This window comes from Castanea sativa, chromosome 12 (assembly GCF_040712315.1).
Source record: "Castanea sativa cultivar Marrone di Chiusa Pesio chromosome 12, ASM4071231v1".
Classification (NCBI taxonomy): Eukaryota; Viridiplantae; Streptophyta; class Magnoliopsida; order Fagales; family Fagaceae; genus Castanea; species Castanea sativa.
The window spans coordinates 44,004,353-44,021,991 of NC_134024.1; the positions used below are offsets into that span (position 1 = coordinate 44,004,353).

General features: G+C 35.9%; 1 protein-coding gene across 2 annotated transcripts; it reads right to left on the reverse strand.

Annotated features, from left to right (window-relative positions):
• Positions 1 to 952: 952 nt before the first annotated feature.
• Positions 953 to 15,713, reverse strand: LOC142619876 (DEAD-box ATP-dependent RNA helicase 50). Of its 2 annotated transcripts, none has more exons than XM_075793225.1 (10): positions 15,589 to 15,713; positions 13,153 to 13,214; positions 12,611 to 13,029; positions 10,794 to 11,428; positions 9,635 to 9,829; positions 7,255 to 7,442; positions 5,893 to 6,106; positions 1,999 to 2,130; positions 1,589 to 1,764; positions 953 to 1,453 (listed from the first exon to the last, which is right to left on the reverse strand). In XM_075793225.1, exons 3-10 carry the CDS (start codon positions 12,972 to 12,974, stop codon positions 1,234 to 1,236), a joined length of 2,124 nt encoding a protein of 707 aa, XP_075649340.1. In that variant the 5' UTR covers positions 12,975 to 13,029; positions 13,153 to 13,214; positions 15,589 to 15,713; the 3' UTR covers positions 953 to 1,233. The 2 variants fall into 2 exon arrangements, with proteins under 2 accessions (XP_075649340.1, XP_075649339.1); XM_075793224.1 differs by having other exon boundaries at positions 10,794 to 11,464.
• Between the last annotated feature and the right edge of the window lie 1,926 nt (positions 15,714 to 17,639).

A 17,639-nucleotide genomic window follows, 5' to 3' on the forward strand; every position in this document is an offset into this window, starting at 1 on the left:
ATTCCTTGAGCCTAAACCGTCTAAAACCTCTCCCTATGACTGTGAGTTTATTTTTTATTTTCTCTTTATGAGCTTATTCTTGATTTTCCCATTGAGCATTTTTTTCACACTGAATTATTTGATTATTTCAAACCATAGAGATTCTGAAACATTTACCAGTTACCATTTTCATTGGTAGAAATCTTTCAAAAGCTGTCTTTGGAGTATCGAAGTTTTGAGTTGATGTAGACAAGTTTGTAAAAGTTGTTTGTTGAGATTAGACATAGAGTCTAGCTTACAAAATTTCATGAAAAATAATTGATTTTTAGGAAAATGTTAACAAGCACCGTGCAGTGCTTGTTAAGATTTCCCTATATAGGTCCCACTTAATTGAAATAACAAAATTATTAAAAGTTTTGTCAAGAAAGATTTTAAAAAACTACTAAAAATTGTCAAAAATGACAAAAATCTGCAAAAAGTAGAAAAAAAACTGCAAAAGGTTGGTAACGGGCACCTTATAGTGCTTGTTAACACAATCCATTTACTATTTCTTCTATGGTGGATTTTTCTACAAGAACGGATACCCTCGGAGCGATTTTTCTATTAAAAGGTTCTTCAAAAGTTTTCCACTTTACCACCTGATGTTTTCTTTTAATTGATTTATGTCAACTTTTTTCTTTAGAACGTACTGATTTTTACCATAGTTGAACTGTATGTCAAAATTGTTAACTCTAGGCATAAGCTACGATTAATCCGTAAATTAAAACAATGGGGGTAAATCTTAGATTTTTTAAAATAGAAAATTTGAAGCAGCGACAACAAAGATTTGTTGCAGTTTTTTGGTGGATCGAAAATGGCAATATGTAATATGGCATCTCACAAAGAAGGGTTGCTAGAATTGAAGACATATGCTTCAGCTTAAGTGGATAAATTTAACTTAGTACTGTATCTAGAGACACAAAGATGAAAAGAGTTATGCAAGCGTTGTTTTTACTTTTTATTTTATTTTTCCAGATGGTAAACAAAGGAAGATAGCATTTCTAGAATATTGGCTAGCTGAGAGAACAAATGAAAAAAAAATGTGAAGATTTTAACGCATTCTGTGATCCACGTCATTATCTGATAACTATAACCAACAACTACATGAGTTTTTCCTCTTATCCCGTCAGATCATTTAAGTCATCAGCTATTTCAACAGCAGTAGTCAGTGATTGCATCAGTTTTTGTTATCCAAGCAACCTTCTAACTTAGCAGCTAACATGGAAGATCATGCAATGGGTGACCCTTTTGGTTTCTTTCCATTATCTTTCGAGCGAGAGAAATTTGCTTGCCAACCACAAAAATGAATGCCTTACCCTTTCCTCCAGCACCTCTAGCGGTTCTTCCAACACGGCGCACATATTCACTTGGATCACGTGGGAAGTCAAAGAGCACAACATGATCCACCCCAGCAAAGTCAATTCCACGTGATGCTCTGCGAAAATTTTCAGAGACGAAAGTTACCATATTATGGGTCTCATCTGATAGTAAGGCTAATAACCTGGACATAACACTAGTGCTGCCTAAGCATACAGGTAAGTTCTGCATAAAAAGCTAAAAAAAAAAATACCTGTCAGTGCAAATCAAAAACTGAGAGACTTCGTCAGACTGAGAACTGGTGAACTCCTTGATATTTGCAAGCCTTGATTCTTGTGCAACAGCAGCATGGAAGGGTAGAACTTGGGCATGAGTTCCTTTTCTATCGAAACGTTTTAATACATTCTCAACTTTTCTACATGTGTCAATCTGCAAATTGAGTGCATAAACTAACAAAAATAAGAAAGGTTCAAATAACTTACAAAGTAAATGTTTTGATAAGAGCTAACAAAGTAAATGTTACAAGAATGATACATTCTTAGAGCTCTAACTTTCTCTATACATGTTGATTGAGTAAGATACTAAGAATGTAACATAAAAGCACTGATGCACAAGCCAGCTATTCTGGAATTTCACAAGAGAGACTTAAGAGCTCAACTGTACCTTGTTACAGAAAACAATCGTTTTTGAAACTGGACTTCCTTCCAGCAGCTGCAGAAGAGCAGATTTCTTATTCAGAAAAGAAGTTTCTGGAGTTTTTTCAATCCCATCTTCTCCACTGCAGTCTACAAGAACCTGGAAATGCAACATAATGATTAATATAAATTATTTGAGAATTTGTAATTTGTAATTTTTTTATATATATTTCAATAAGAGTGGTTAATGTATGCCCTAAGGGCGGTTAGGGCATACATTAATCATCATTTTAGGAAACTTTTTTATAGGAAATTGAAAAGGTTGTCAAAAAAGTTCAACTTTTCATTTTTCCATAAAAGTTTCCTAAAATGATTTATTAATAGATGTCCTAAGAGCATACGTTAGTAAAACTCATTTAATAATTATAGCACCCACCTGTATTTTACCTTACCTGAACACCCATGCTAACAACAGAATCCTAACAATTAACATTAACAGAGATGTCTCCTTAAGATTCAATGTTCTATAAACAGCCTTCTTTGAAATTAGATGTTGGATTAAGGCTGAAAAAAATACATTTTTTAAGTAATAAAGAATTTTTTTTGAAGAAAGAACTCAAAATATACATAGAATATATGAGTATCCTAAAGAATTCCAGCCTAAGATTTAAGATCTAAACAAAATCTACAAAGAAAGCACAAGATATCCCAGCAATAATAGCACAACATTGAAATAAAGAACCCCAGAGAACTGATTTGAGATTTTCTCTTGATAGTAGATTACTCAACACCTTCAAAAAATCAATTTTTTGCTCTCAAATTGTCCACATAATGCAATTGGGAGTCCCATTTCAAAATGAGGCTGTTGTTATGTTGACCAGACAGCCCTTGCCAGCAGTAGCAGACATCTATTACCTTCTTTGACTTTTTTAATGTATCCCAAAAGCAGAAAATACAAAAGACCACAAATCACTAGTGAGCAACTAGTGTACCAATAGATGATCTGGATTCACAACTACACTTGCACTAAAGGAACTCAAACCAGAAACCACCTTCCTGCCAGCTCAAGCAACCAAGGAGGAACTCCAAAATAGGCAAAACTGGGAGGTTCTGACCAATAGTGCCGAACAGCTCTTTGGTCCAGAAAATTAGTGCCAAACACCACTTACTAAGCCTTAATCAGCACTTTGATCCTGTCCAAGAGTGCCAATCGGCCCGTTGCTTCCATTTTTCAATAGCAGCTCCTTGAAGACTAAAAGCACTCATTAACAGCTGGCAACTCCAGTTAGAAACCTAGAGGGGTTATCTCATATAAGAAGGCTAATTAGGAAGTTAGTTAGAGTAGCCAATCGTTGCACATGCATGGGAATTTAAGCACATGAATGGTGCACTAAAAGTGTATTGAGTCCCTATGATGTGAGTCTTTGGAGGTCTATAATGCAGGAATGGATGACTTTTTCCCAGCACCTTCGGTTCAATCTAGAGTAAAATTCTGGCATGACATATGGTGTGGTAATTTTCCACTCAAGGAGACTTTCCTGAAGCTTTTTAGCATCAGTTCTGTTAAGGATTCCTCAATTGCTGACATTATACGACTCTCTAATAGGGTGCCTCATTGGTTGTTCGCTTCTCTAGACCGGTCCAAGACTGGGAGTTGAAGTCACTGGTTTCATTTATGGATCTTATCTATTCTGAGGCTGTTAGGGGTGAGGGAATAATTGGACTTTGCTGGAAACCTGCCAAGAGTCAGGATTTTGAGGTGCGTGGTTATTATCATTCCCTATATCACCCAATGACATGTTGTTCCCTTGGAAGTTGGCGTGGAGTTCGAAGGTCCCATCTGGGGTTGTATTCTTTTCTTGGACTGCTGCTCTAGGGAAAATCCTAACTACTGATAATCTTTGGAAGAGGCAATTTTTTTATTTTGGATTGGTGCTGCATGTGCAAAAAATGGGGGGAGTCAATGGATCATCTTCTCCTTCATTGCCCTATAGCTTATGAACTATGGACAATGGCATTTGTTTATTTGGACTCCATTGGGATATGCAGAAGAAAGTTATTGATATGTTTGCATCTTGGCCAGGGTCTTTCGGCATGCATAAAATATAGCTATTTGGAAGGTTGTGCCACATTGCATTATGTGGAGTCTTTGGCAAGAACGGAATTCCAAAAGTTTCAAGGGAAGTGAATGAACTATCCTTGAATTTAAAGCCTTCTTCCTTCGTTCTCTGTTGGATTTGAGTGCCAACTTTCTTTCTCTGCCTTGTTTTTCTTTCTTAAATTTATTTGAGCATTTACTGGGGTTGTTTTTCTTTCTAATTAAACACATGTTAAATATGGGAATCCATATTTGAAATTGGCCATTGGCTAAATGAACAACTAATATGAATGGAGCAAGTCCTTGTATAAATGCTCAACTTGTAACTCCTAAAATGAAAAGTGAATAATGATGCAATTTTTTTGGATTTCCCTCTCTCTCTCTCTCTCTCTCTCTCTCTCTCTCATATATTTCTTCTATAAGCTAATAAACTATCACACTCATCGATTTTTTGATTTTCTCAAAATCCAACCCTTGTTTAGTTCCATCATCAATCATATTTCTCCATCACCTAAGCAATTACACCTAAACCACAACTTGATCCTTGCATACAAACGCAACAACAACTGACGATGACAACATTACGGTTAATAAGATTATCCACAACTGCATCCTCCAGTTGATATAGAGCCTTCAACTTCTAATTCCTAATAAAATTTGCCGCCCTTGTGGGAATTCTCCAATCTTTGAAATTAGGCCTCAGTTAAATTTTCATCCCTCAAATTTAAAAAGTTACAATTTGTCCTTGAATTTTTTAAAAGGTGGTAGTATTACCCTTTTGTCCATCAACTTCGAATTGAATTATACACATGGCTAACAGAAGGTTGATGTGGCAAAGTTATACTCTAATGTTGGATTCAGTTCATGGATAGGACAATCTTGCTACCATTTAAATTTTACAAGGGAAATTAGAACTTTTTAAATTTTGAGGAATAAGAATTGAACCTAAGCCTAATTTCAAGGTGCAAGTGTATTTCAAGGGCTTAAAGGATGGAGGTAGAAGAAGAATTTACTGATCACTTATAAAAATATGTAGAAAGTTCTCCATAGACATTTATGTTCGCCAAATGATTAGGTAACATCTTTGGGAAAGACTTCGGAAGATGTTCAGCTTCAGTATTCAGGACTTCAGGGAAAATTGGACTAAAAAATTTATCAGCTCAAGCAAAAGTGATAATATTGTTAACAAGGAGAACAGAATGGCAGTAAAAAAGGACAGCAGAGGAGAGATTTGAATCATATGTCCCAAATCTTATTTATGTACCCTTTTGTAAACAAACGAGGATGAATATTTCAGGTCTAATTAATGTTGAGTAGATTACCAACATGTATGACTTTGTTTGTTTTTAGAGAATCTCTGTTTTCTTGTCCCTGTTTCAACATCAAAATGCCAAGTTGGATCTTCTTTTTTTTTTTTTTTTTTACAAGAAATGGAGAGGATCTTGATCCAACATAAGAGCCTTTGTCACTTATCTACAACTTTACTAAGAAGTCAAGAACACAGATTACAAAATTATTCAGGTTTCATTTTTTTCATTATACTTATCTGTGTGCAGCATAATAATATTAATAGCAATATAATAAGGGAAAAGTCAACAGATGCCTTAAGAGCATTGGTTTAGGAAAAAATTTTAGAAAATTTGTATGGGTAAAGAAACAAGCAACTGGCTTTTTTGACAACTCTTTATATTTCCCATGAAAGCATTATAAAACTTTTTTAAAATGGTCCATTAACAAATACTCTAAAGGCACTCATTAACAGGACCCCCTATAATAATAATGAAAGAAAGAGGGGAAGGGGTGGAGATAATACTTGAAACCAACCTCTTCAAGGCCAGGGCTCATACGGTGCATACCAGGTCCCATGATCAATTCACAATCAGGAAAAATTTCAACTAGTTCGTTGTATATGTCTCTTGGCAAAGTTGCAGTCACAAATAGATACTGTGTGGTAACAGGTGAAGAATTTATCAAAGTTTTCTGTGCTACTTCAAAATCCTCATCATTGAAGAGTATATCGACCTCATCCAACACAGCACTGCAATGCAAGTTTTCAATTAATTTTAGTGCTGGGTAAGTGTCTTGTAAAACATACTTGTGCCATGCAGGTTGATGCACACATATGCACACAAGGCACACACACATGGGCAACAAAATTGAAACGAGCTGTTGTTTGATGGGTCACAACTAGGAGTGACTAACACCAAAATTTGTTCCCAAAGATGATAGCAATGTAGTTGCAGCACTAAAGGAAGCATGAGGCACATTCAGCACAGCTGTTGGTTAGCTATTGTCAGATTTGTATGACCACAAATCAGCCAGAGTGTTTGATGTCCTAATCATGTTCCGCATTCCACACACATAACATAACATATGTTGAATTGTTTGATAAAAAAAAACATAAGTTAAACTGTTTTCATTTCTTAATAGTCCTGAAGAAGGCATGTATATATAAGTATCTCTACAGTTGAAATTAATACTTTAATACAGGAGACTGGGGGCTATGCTTGTAAAGAAAGTAGACAATTACCAGCTTGAAGCAGCATGCATGACCATATTGGGACTATAAAAGGACATTAAAAATAGAAAGTAATGATATTATTGTAAGAATTTATTTTGAACATGATCAGTCCCAGGATATCTTCGACGTGGCTCAGTTCTTTATACATTTTCATCAGTCTCCTCCACAGCTCCTTGTTAACCATTTTCAAATACAAACTCTAAATCCATTAAAACTTCCAGAAACATAAGCACTTACATACATATATCTATGTGTGTATATCCACATGCGTATATTTCATTAATCACACAACACTTAAACTACATCATCCACTCCACATTAATATCCTAACCTCCAATACTCCACACTACGCAATCCATGTATACTTATGCATTGAAAACTTTTTCTCCATTCAAAAAAGCTTTACACTACTGTTTTATTGCTCATTGCAACATACGTTACACTATTCTAAAACATTCTAGTTAACTTGCTAGCCCATTCCACGCTCTAACAAATTATGGTGCTGCTTATTATAAACCTAGATGACAAAAAACAATACAAGATAAATGGGGAAGGCATACATTGCACAAAGGTTCAGAATAAAAGGCTTATAATGTTCAAAACTCTCAACTAGGCACAATTACAGGACAAAGAAATTTGTAGTAAATTAAAGGGAAATAGGTTACCATCTTAGATTTGTTAACTGCAAGAAGCCCTCTTTAATCAGAAACATAAAACGACCGGGTGTTGCTATTAGAACATCAACACCTTGTTGTAAATATTCCAGTTGAGTTCTCTGTCGAAAACCACCTGTTGCAACCACAGATTTAAATGGAACCCCAGACTTTGAAATCGATCTGCAATTACTCAAAACCTGCAAAGGGTTTCGCTTTTATTAACATCCATTCTGCATCAGAGGCATGAAATGAGACCAAATATCCAATTTATTTTTCTAATCTCAAATGAAAACAAGCATCATATCGCATTTGTAAATGGTGAAATTACCTCTTAGTGTCCTGGTTCTCAATTACCTATTTAACAATTCTTTATAGAATAACTTGAATTGCCCTACAAGAAGAGGGCCCATAGTAGAACTTAATACAACATATACGCCTTAAGATTTCTATTTCCACTAGAAGGATATTGAGATGGTTCACTACAAAACTTTTTTTTTTTAATAAGTAATGCCACTACAGAACATACATAGAAAAGAGTGCAATGTGAACGAAGACAGTGCTGCAATGAAATCCTTACATGCAAAAACCAACAAATGATTCATACAAATCAAAAAATCACTAAAATCAAGGCGGCATATGATACTCTCTTAAGGAAATAGAATTAGAGATTCTACATAACAAACCCAATAACTCTACACATTTATAACAACGTACTATTATATTACACAATTACATCACATCATGATACTCAATACCAGAGTATCATCTCAGTAATGGATGAAATCCATTATTTGATGTCTCAATCTCAAATATGTCTTTGTCCCTATTATTTGGGCAAGCTCCATGACTTCCACTTCCCAAGTCTGCCGTATCTAGGGCTTCTTTTCACTCTTTTTGTTAAGTTCCCTATCTAGGGCCATTCCATCTGCCAAATCCCATCTCCTGTCCTTTGATTTCCACTCATCCAGGCAGCCCTATCTGATCAATGACAGGGATGACCTTTGGTAAGTTTCTAGTAGTCCATACATTCAAGTAGCGAAAGAAAGACCTAGATATTGGAACTTTTTTTTTTACATAAGTAATAAGTTTTATTAGAAAATTATGAAAATCAAATACACGAGGTATACTAGATGAAAAATACATCTAAGCTTTAAAAGCACAATGATCAATAAACTCCAATAAGTTTGAGAAAGAAAAATTCCCCAAGGCCAATAACCACTCAAACAAAGTCCTCAGAATATTAAATTTCACATCTAAGGTTGACCTCTCACATCCTTCAAAGCTTTTGGCATTTCTCTCCCTCAAAATACACCACATCAAACAATGAGGAATGGCCTCCCAAATCTCACTATTGTGAGACCAGAATATTGGATCTTGAAAGCGCTTGGAGGGTTTATGGCTGTGTGGCCCTCATTCAGTTGGAAGTAGGAAACCAGTTCTAGCACAAGCAATGACATAGTATTGTTTTAGGGTTTAGGGAAACTTTAATCGCTTAATTTACTAGAGAAGAAATACTGTCCAATAAATTTAAGGAGAAAGGTAGCTAACCAGGCTAATGAGGTAGAAATCAGATCTAACATTAACAAAGTCATGGCTATGATTCTGTTTCATGTCTACAAGCTTAAAATTTGCAAACTTCTTTCCTTCAAGATTTAAAGTTTATTGTCAGCCTCCATGTTCCAGAGGTCCATAAGAGTGATGGAAGGCGCAAGGAGAATGTTCTAGTGAATACGACCAATAAAAAAGTTGCAATGACAAAAGATTTAATATACAAAAGTATATGAAGTATATACTGTTTTGTAGCTTGTGCTTTGTGGAGTGAAGTCTTGAAGATGTTTGGGATTCAATGGGTAATGCCATCGTCTATAGAAGATCTATTAATTGGCTAGAGAAATTGGTTTGGGAAATACTCCTCAAATATAAGGAACCTTTTGCCAGCATGTTTGAAAATGTTAAGATCTTTGGATTATCTTCAACCCTTGTTCATTCATACCCTCTTAGATTGGTCTCGGGTTTGTGTTTTAGTGTTTTACACATTGTAATTCCATTTTTACTTTTAAAACTCTCTTAGATATTCTATCTAATTTATTGTAATTTTTGAAAGAATCTTTGTGCTCATCATCATGAACATAACTTTTTTTAGCATCAATAAAACTCATTACTTATCCACAAAAAAAAAAAAAATGCATATACAAAAGGCACCAGTAGACTATTTTTACACAGAGAGACGAGGTAAACAAAATGAAGAACTGGAAATAAACCATGAGATAATAGGTCAGCTGTCATCTAAGCAACAATGTATAGAAATTAGCAACAACATTAAAAACCAAATAAATTAAAATGAAAAAAAAATGCAGCAAAGCAGTGAGTTGAACACAATAGCACTGACCTGAGAAGCCAACTCAGCAGTTGGTACCATGATGAGAACTCGAGGACTTTTTGATGAGGATTTGCTAAGCTCTTGAAGTTCTTCTTGCCTTAGACGCTGAATTATTGGTGCAAGATATGCCAATGTCTTCCCTGAACCACTTTGATCAGCTATAATACAGCTCCTTCCCTCAATAATAGGCGAAAATGCCATGGCCTGTCAACCAAGATAATCACACAGGCATAAGTTGCACTAAAACTTAAGAAAATCTGCTTTAGGGCATAACTTTCTACAAGAACAACATAAAGTTCATACTCCAGTCTATTAGATGTGTATCATATACAATTCAACTCAACAGAGCCTTAATCCCAATTATATTAATATTATATGTTTATCATGTGTTCTAAAAAATAATAATAGTGCATTAAAAATGAGAGGGACCAACCCAACAAACTACTATTTGAAATATAAAAATCGAGGTGCCCATTTACTTGAATCTAAAGCAGAAGTTGTCATTCCCACAGTCGTATGATTAGGTATCTAGATGGATGCAAGAAGTCTGACATGACAACCTCCCAGAAACTGGAATGCAATATGATTATCAGTTTATCACCATAGACACAGATCTAAGCAAATGAAAAAACTATCCATCGGTTGATTCGAATACCAGAAGACAATATGCAAACATGACATTTATGAAAAAACTAAGATTTTTGTGATAAGTGAGTGAATTTCAATAAAAGGCCAAGGAGAGTGCAATCCAATTACAGAATTACACAAGAGAAACTCTACTAATACTATTCTTTATACTTGCTTGCCTACAAACACTACAACCAAAATTATGAAAATCCAGGTCTATTACAAAAGAAGAAGAACATCATGAAACATAATCACATTACAAGGCAGTCAAAGTGGCAAGTCAACAGATCAGCTGACCATAAGGTCAAATAAATGTTACTTGTAAGTAAGAAACTATTAAGTACAAGAATGGTAGCAGAATTAATCCACAGACCAGATCATTCACAATAAACGAGTAAATTTGTGGGAAAATATTATGACTTTGACAATTCTGGAATTGGATAGGACCTGAATTATGGGCCCAACCAAATCTTCCAATGAAGATAATGTGTGTGTGTGTATGTTTCAAACTTGGTCAACATGAAGATGAGGGTTGATGTACCTGTATATGGGAAGGGCGCAAGAAACGCAACCCCCTTAGAGATTCAATCATAAATTCACTGCAGCCCAAGTTTCTAAAGGATTTTTTACTAAAGAAGCCACTGTCAGTGGATAAGTTCCACCTTTGCTTTAGAAGGTCAGGCACTTCAGATTTGAAGTTGCGTGTGGATCCTCCCCTGCCCCAACCTCTAAAGTTGCTGGCAGAGCTTGGAACTGAAATCCCTGATGTCTGAGTTTTAGTGTCAGATTTGTAAGGTTTACCTGGTGCGGTCGGATGCTCTAAGCGTTGTTCAAAACCATGTTTTGGGGTCATGTCAGAATGATCAAAATCTTCTGCTGTGCCTGTTATTTGCACCATGTCACTGACTTCTTGTGATTGGGAAGCTCTTGGAACTCTTCCTCTATGTCGGAAGGAATTTTCTTTCTGCTTTCTCCCAATATCTTTAAGTATAGGGTGTGAACTGACGGACTTGCCATATGAACTATCTTCTACAAATAGTTTGTTATCATTTTTTCTTACATCTTGCTTCATCTGAGTATTCTTGACTAGAGCTCTCACTCTCTTTGCTTTTAATCTTCCAAAATTTCCAGTGAACCCCCTGGTGCTTGCTTTTGGAGAATCACTGGTTGTAATAGCTGGCACACAACCAGTGTCAGTCAAACCAATACAACCTATGTGAGCATGGATTAAATGAACAAATGTGAGGCTATTAGTAGGGGACTGGGGAAGAAGTGTCTTACAGGTTTCATGGCATAAATATTAAAGAATATGGTACGCATGAGAAAATCACTAGTTCACCAGTAACGTTTCCAAGTTTAATGCATAGGGCAGCTCTCTAGAAGTTTTTACAATTCAATCATGCACAATAAAATCATCAAAGATTTGACCTTTTTGGACTCTTTTCTGGTTAATTCTTTTCTTGGAGTCCAACCATTGAGGTCTGAATATTGAATATGAATTATAAGGTCTATTAGTTAGTAATCAGTGTCAAAGATTCTGCACATTCCAGATAGTAGAATGAATATCCTATGAGGTAACATCATCTTTTTTCTTTTCTTTTTTTTTTAAAGAGAGGTAACATCATCTGTATCAATATCCATAGGATCAATTATAACAAGTCGTGTGAATTAATTAAATCATTTAGCCTTTTTGGAGCCCTCCCTTAGATGAGGCAAAATTCAATTGCAATTGAGTTCTTTCAAAACCATACATCTGGAACATAAGGCCAATAGAATTCACTTTGGGGCCAAAGAGAAGAAATTTTGATTGGGATAATAAAAGTCAGAACTACCCAGAACCCCTTCTTCACATGCCCATGGCATGGCAAGTTGAGCTAATCCACTCCTCACTAATCACCACCCATCAGTCTCGTGATTTTCTCTAATATGAGATCTACTAATATGATTTCCATAGCAGATACAAATAGAGAAAATTTTCTGAATTATTAAGCTTTATTATCTCTAGGTCTAGGTCGTTTCTTTGAAGCTAGAAACATATGCCCTTGATATTTTGAATATAAATGCCTCTGGATAGGTTGAACAAGAGTAATGATCCAATGGGGATAGATTATAATTGTTTCTACAAGCTGATTTAAGTTTTTCTCCAAAAAGGAGGTTTCAATTTCAGATCAAATCAATTGGGGTCCATTCAATTGAGATTTTCAGTTCTATCAAAAGATGATTCCAGTTTAATTGGAAATAAAGTGTGGAAGTAGCGAGAAACTGAACAATAGAGCAGAATATGAAAATTTGAATATGCATACATACATACATACATATATGTGTGTGTGTGTGTGTGTGTGAAAAAACAAACAGCACCTTCATTGGCATAATTGCTACTGATGGAAGTTGTGGTATCTCTAGCATCATTGGGAATGACAGTGGTGGCCGTGGTGATGGAGGGTTGCCAAGAGAGAATGTCCTTTGAAGGAATAGGAGAGTCAGGATGACCATCATCACTTCCTCCCCAAACAATGAACTTTTCACCAGTGTCATTGTCAATAAGCTGATAAGCTCCAGGAGTTTCCATGGGGGTGCGAGTATACCTAGCTCTAACAACCAATCTGACCCCCCTCTCATTGCAATGGTGAGATGACTTCCAGTTTGGCTCACGGAGTCTGGATTTAGTTTTGAGGCTCAAGTTTATAGGTATTGGAGTCGGAGGAGCTTTTGCCAGCAGCATTGCGTTTCTTCTCTCAGATTCTCAATGACACATAACAACAAATTTCAAAACATTTCTGCAATAATTGGGAAGAAAAAGAAAAAGAATTAAGCAAAGGAAACAGTAAAAAAAACTCAATAATTGAAGCAAAAGGTAGGCCAAATAAAGCAAGAGCGTGCTTCTTGGTGCCATCAATTACCTGCACATAGAGACGCTTGCTGGAGCTAGAGACAACTTTGGCCTTTCTGGTGTTCCTTCTACCTGAGAAAACAAAAACATATACCAGAAAGTAGACAATTAGAGAGTCATCAATGATCAAGGAAAATTTCATTTGAAGAAATGTATTTCACCAAAGTACAAAAACAGAGAAGAACTAGTTCATGCTCCCATCCTCTTGAAGGAAAACTAAATAAAAAATTTTAAACTAGTACAATATCTGATAAATATCCCTACAGTGACCCAGTTTGCAATTGCAAATATTTATTTTCTATTCAAAGGGGATCATAAATTGGTAGGTAAGCAATCTGCATGTTTAATTTTAGGTTAATCACGGTCATAGAGACCAATTTAGATCCAATCTTATATGCCCAATTTCCGAGTCCTTAATTATTGAAAGAATGTAAATGATTCTGATCCATCCCATTTTCCTAATCTAACCTCATCTCCTCTTGAGGTGGATAGCAAGTAAAAAATTTATCCACTTGAAGCCCCCCCCCCCCCCCCCCCCGCGGGGGTCCATTTGTTGCTGCTAGTATTTTTTTTTTTTTTTTTGGGGGGTAGAATTTGCTTCTAGTATTCTAGTGAAGACAATCAGGGTCCTAGCAACTATGCTACCTCACTGCCAATAGAATACCTGCAATCACTGTATAGCACCTTACCAGGAGTACCACACTCAGTTAGAGACCATGCCTCATGAAAGTCAATGGTTCAAAATGTCCCCCCCCCCCCCCCACCCCTCCCTTTAGGACTGCTAATCCATTTGAATTTTTTTTTTAGCACAAATCTCTTTGGTGCGATGGCAAGCGCCTTCCACCAAAAGAGATTGGTCAAGGGTTTGAATCCGAGAATCAACCTTTCCAAACAATTTGGTAGTAAGGCTACCTACCATAACCTCTCCTAAACCCCCACAAAAATGGGAGCTTTGTGCACTGGGTACAACAAATATTTTCCAGTCCCTAAAATTTGGGTCAGGGTCTAATTTATTATGTGAAATTTAAAAAGTTCTTTTTTAGTCCTCAAAAAATAGTAAAAGTACCAAGTTAGTCCTTTTGTAGCCTTGGCATTATAACTTGTACTACGCGGTGCTCCTTTATAGTAGTAAGGTTAACCTTTTCAAGGGCCAAAATAAAACCTAACCCAAACTTTAGGGGTCAATCATATGTTTTCACTTTTTTTATTATTAATTTACAATTGCACACGTACTGGGTTTTGAACTCTTAACCTCAAGAAAGTGCCCCTAGTGCCCCATTGTTGTTGCTAGTTTTCTAGTGTAAACAAGCAGGGTCCTAGGAACTTTGCTACCTCATTGTCAGAAGATTATATGTGGTCACTAATAGCCCCTCGTCGAAGGACCTAGTGGGTTTGAACCCACGACCTCACCTTCAAGCCACATTTTTAAGAAAAGGAAGTGCCATCTGAGGCAAGGCTCACTAGTCAAAAAACGGGTAAATTGCACTAACATCCCTCAGGGTTTAGGCAAATGTCAAAAGCCTACTCCTATATTCAAATGACACTTAGCGCCCTCAAGTTATTGTTATTATTTTTATGTTATTTTTCTTGATTTTCTCTCATCATAGAACTAGTTTGACTAGTTAACACTAACTGTGGCTGTTTTGGATAAGATTTTAGTTTGAAAAATGTATATTTCGACTCAATTTGAAATGGCACATAAATGGTTGTAAGAATGAATTTGTTATATATATCGAAACCTCAAGGATGAAATGTTGTTTAAGAAAATAGGAGTCTGACATTTTCTCAAAGGAGAGTAGTGTATTTACTAAAAGGTCCTAAAAGTTCATAGCCAGTGCAAAAAGCTCTCACTTTGGCAGGGTCCAGGAGAGGTAATTTGTAGGCAGCCTTAGCCCAAATTTATTTTGGAGAGATTGATTCCCACCAAGCCCAACCACTAGTGTAATTTAACCCCAAAAAAAAACACCTCTCTTGTCTTTCAACACCTGAAACAGCAACTCTCAAGCCACTGGTACACCTCCATATAAAGTTATAAACACTCAAAGTTGAGTACTAACTTCAACTCATTCAAACCAGAAAATTAGAAAGGACTTATTCACAGATTACAAACTCTCAAAGAACATTCTATAGCTAACAACAACACAGGTGCAAGAGCTAAGTAACTCAACTAAAAGGTGAAGCTGAGCAGAGCACACACTGTCTCACTCATTCAGTCGAATCATTAGGCATTGTTGGGAACCTCAAAAACATGCTAAAAACCAAACTGGATTCATGGGAAACTGTGAGTTTAAGCAATTTATTGCAGTAAAATTGTAATCTTTAATGGGATAATTCAACAACAAATGTTTAAGTAGAGTTCTGAGTCCGAAACTAAACACAAAAACATTTAAAGGGTATTCTTAGATATCGAAAATAGACAGAGTAAACAGAATATATATATATATACCTTTCTTTCTAAGATGTAAGTCGATAATGGTGTCTTCTCTGCTTCTGTCTTTCCCTGTACAAAGATAATAATAGTGATAAAGCGGGTAGAGATGGAAAATGGATACTGGAGACTTGGACTTAGATTTGGACTTGTGGTTGGAGCAGTGCCCAATACTTAAGCCCAACCCAATTCCCTCGTCTCTTCTCAATTCTTTCGTTTTTCCCATTCCAAGTTACAACTACAAATGCAATTTAGATTTTTATTTGTTTTGACGGAAAATATTTGTTGTCAAAAAAAAAAAAAGTGTTCAACTGTTAACACATGTATTCCCATATATATATATTGAAAGTGCAAACCTAATAAATTAGGTACTAATTTAGACTCCTAAATTTAATTACGACTTAATTAATTAAGACTAATTAACTATTAAAGTGGAATTTACATAATTAACCAATTAATCAAACGAACCACTCAACAATTGCATGGATAAACATAATTGAACAATGCAATTAAGATAAAGGGCAGAAGGTAAAGAGAATCTAAACCAAGATAACATCCAAAGTGTAATCGAAGAGAAAAATCGAAAAATTCGACGTAAAAACTTTTTCTGCTGCTCTTTGAGCCAAAAACACTCCACTAATAAATGAGTTGGAGTACAAGAATATACAAAAATTCTCCAAGCTTATGTTACCCAAAGTATTTGAGCCATCCAAGGGCTAGCTACCAACAGACTTATCAAGTCTTGTCTTTACTAGCTTCTCAGATGCCGCAATATTGACTGGTTGCATTACCAAGGCTCATCGGTTGAAAGCAACTTGAAGCATTTCTCCCTTAGACCCTAAGTACTTTGCGTATGGAGAGTTCCAATTAAACTACTAGGCTAGTTGCATATGGACAAATGAAAATAACACAATATAGATGAAGGAAGAGAACCATTCACGTTTTATCTTAGGAACATGTGATTTAGTCACAAAGACAAGGTTTTGATATCGAGTGAAGATCATAGGACAAAGTTAACAACAAAATCAAACAAAAAACAGGTTGTCATACAAATGCAAAAGATGTGATTTTATTTTTATGCCTGGTCAATTTAATCAGTCAATTTAATCAGTTGCTCTCAACAAGTTTGGCATCTATATACATCATTAGAATAGAAATTCAAAACTTTTCTTGAAGCTTCATAACGTCTACTTCAATACAGGTTTACTTAGGGCATTTTCAACGGTTGGGAATTTTAACTCTGAAGAGTTATAGGTTTTCGAGAGTTGAAATTCACAAGAATTAATATTTAAATTGTTTGAATATACTTAGAATTGTATTCATATTATAAACTGTTGATACACATTTTGGGAAAGCCTAGCAGCAGGAAAAAACCCAACCATATGGGCAAGAAGAGAGTTAATAAATTGAGAAAAAAAAACTCATCAAGCCTAAATGGCAAGAATGATGGGTCTTAGGCCCATAAAGCAAACAAATGAGCCTTGGGAAAGCAAATGGGCCAACGGGAGCCTAAAGGAAGAAGCAATAAACTCATGGGCATTATGTGATGTAGAAAAGTGAGAATGGACCATAGTAGGCCCGATGTAATGAAGTAAGAAAGTAAGGGGTTTGTGGAAAGCCTATGAACCCCAAGGATGAAGAATATAGTAATTGGGCCAGGGAAGCCCAAAAGGAGTTGGTAGAAGCCTATGGGAATGTAAAATTGGAAATGGGCCAAGGACGCTCAAGGAAGGAAAATGGGCAAAGGATGCCCAATAAGGAAGAAATTGACCAAAGGAGCCCGCAAGTAATATAATGGGTCCAAGAAGCCCAAAGTAGCATGAGTATGAATCCAATGATCATGCTGGGTCATTCAAACCAATTAGGAGAAGAACGTGCAACAGGCACGGGTTAAATAACACCATAGCAGAAATGGCAGAATGATGTGACAAAAATGACAGCAAAGGTTATGGAATGAGCAAAGAATGGGCTCAAGATGGGAGAACCCACAATCAAACGAGGCCTAGCCTTTGAAAGGAGCAAGCCAATAAAGAACGAAAAATTAGAAGAAAGTTTACGTCATAAGAGGT

Coding starts and splice junctions, on each gene's coding strand:
- LOC142619876 (XM_075793224.1), bottom strand. CDS start 12,974: ATGCTGCTGGCAAAAGCTCCTCCGACTCCAATACCTATAAACTTGAGC. Junction 9,830..10,793: donor TGCGCCCTTCCCATATACAG/GTACATCAACCC, acceptor CTTGGTTGACAG/GCCATGGCATTTTCGCCTAT. Junction 1,454..1,588: donor TTTTTGATTTGCACTGACAG/GTATTTTTTTTT, acceptor AAATTTTCGCAG/AGCATCACGTGGAATTGACT.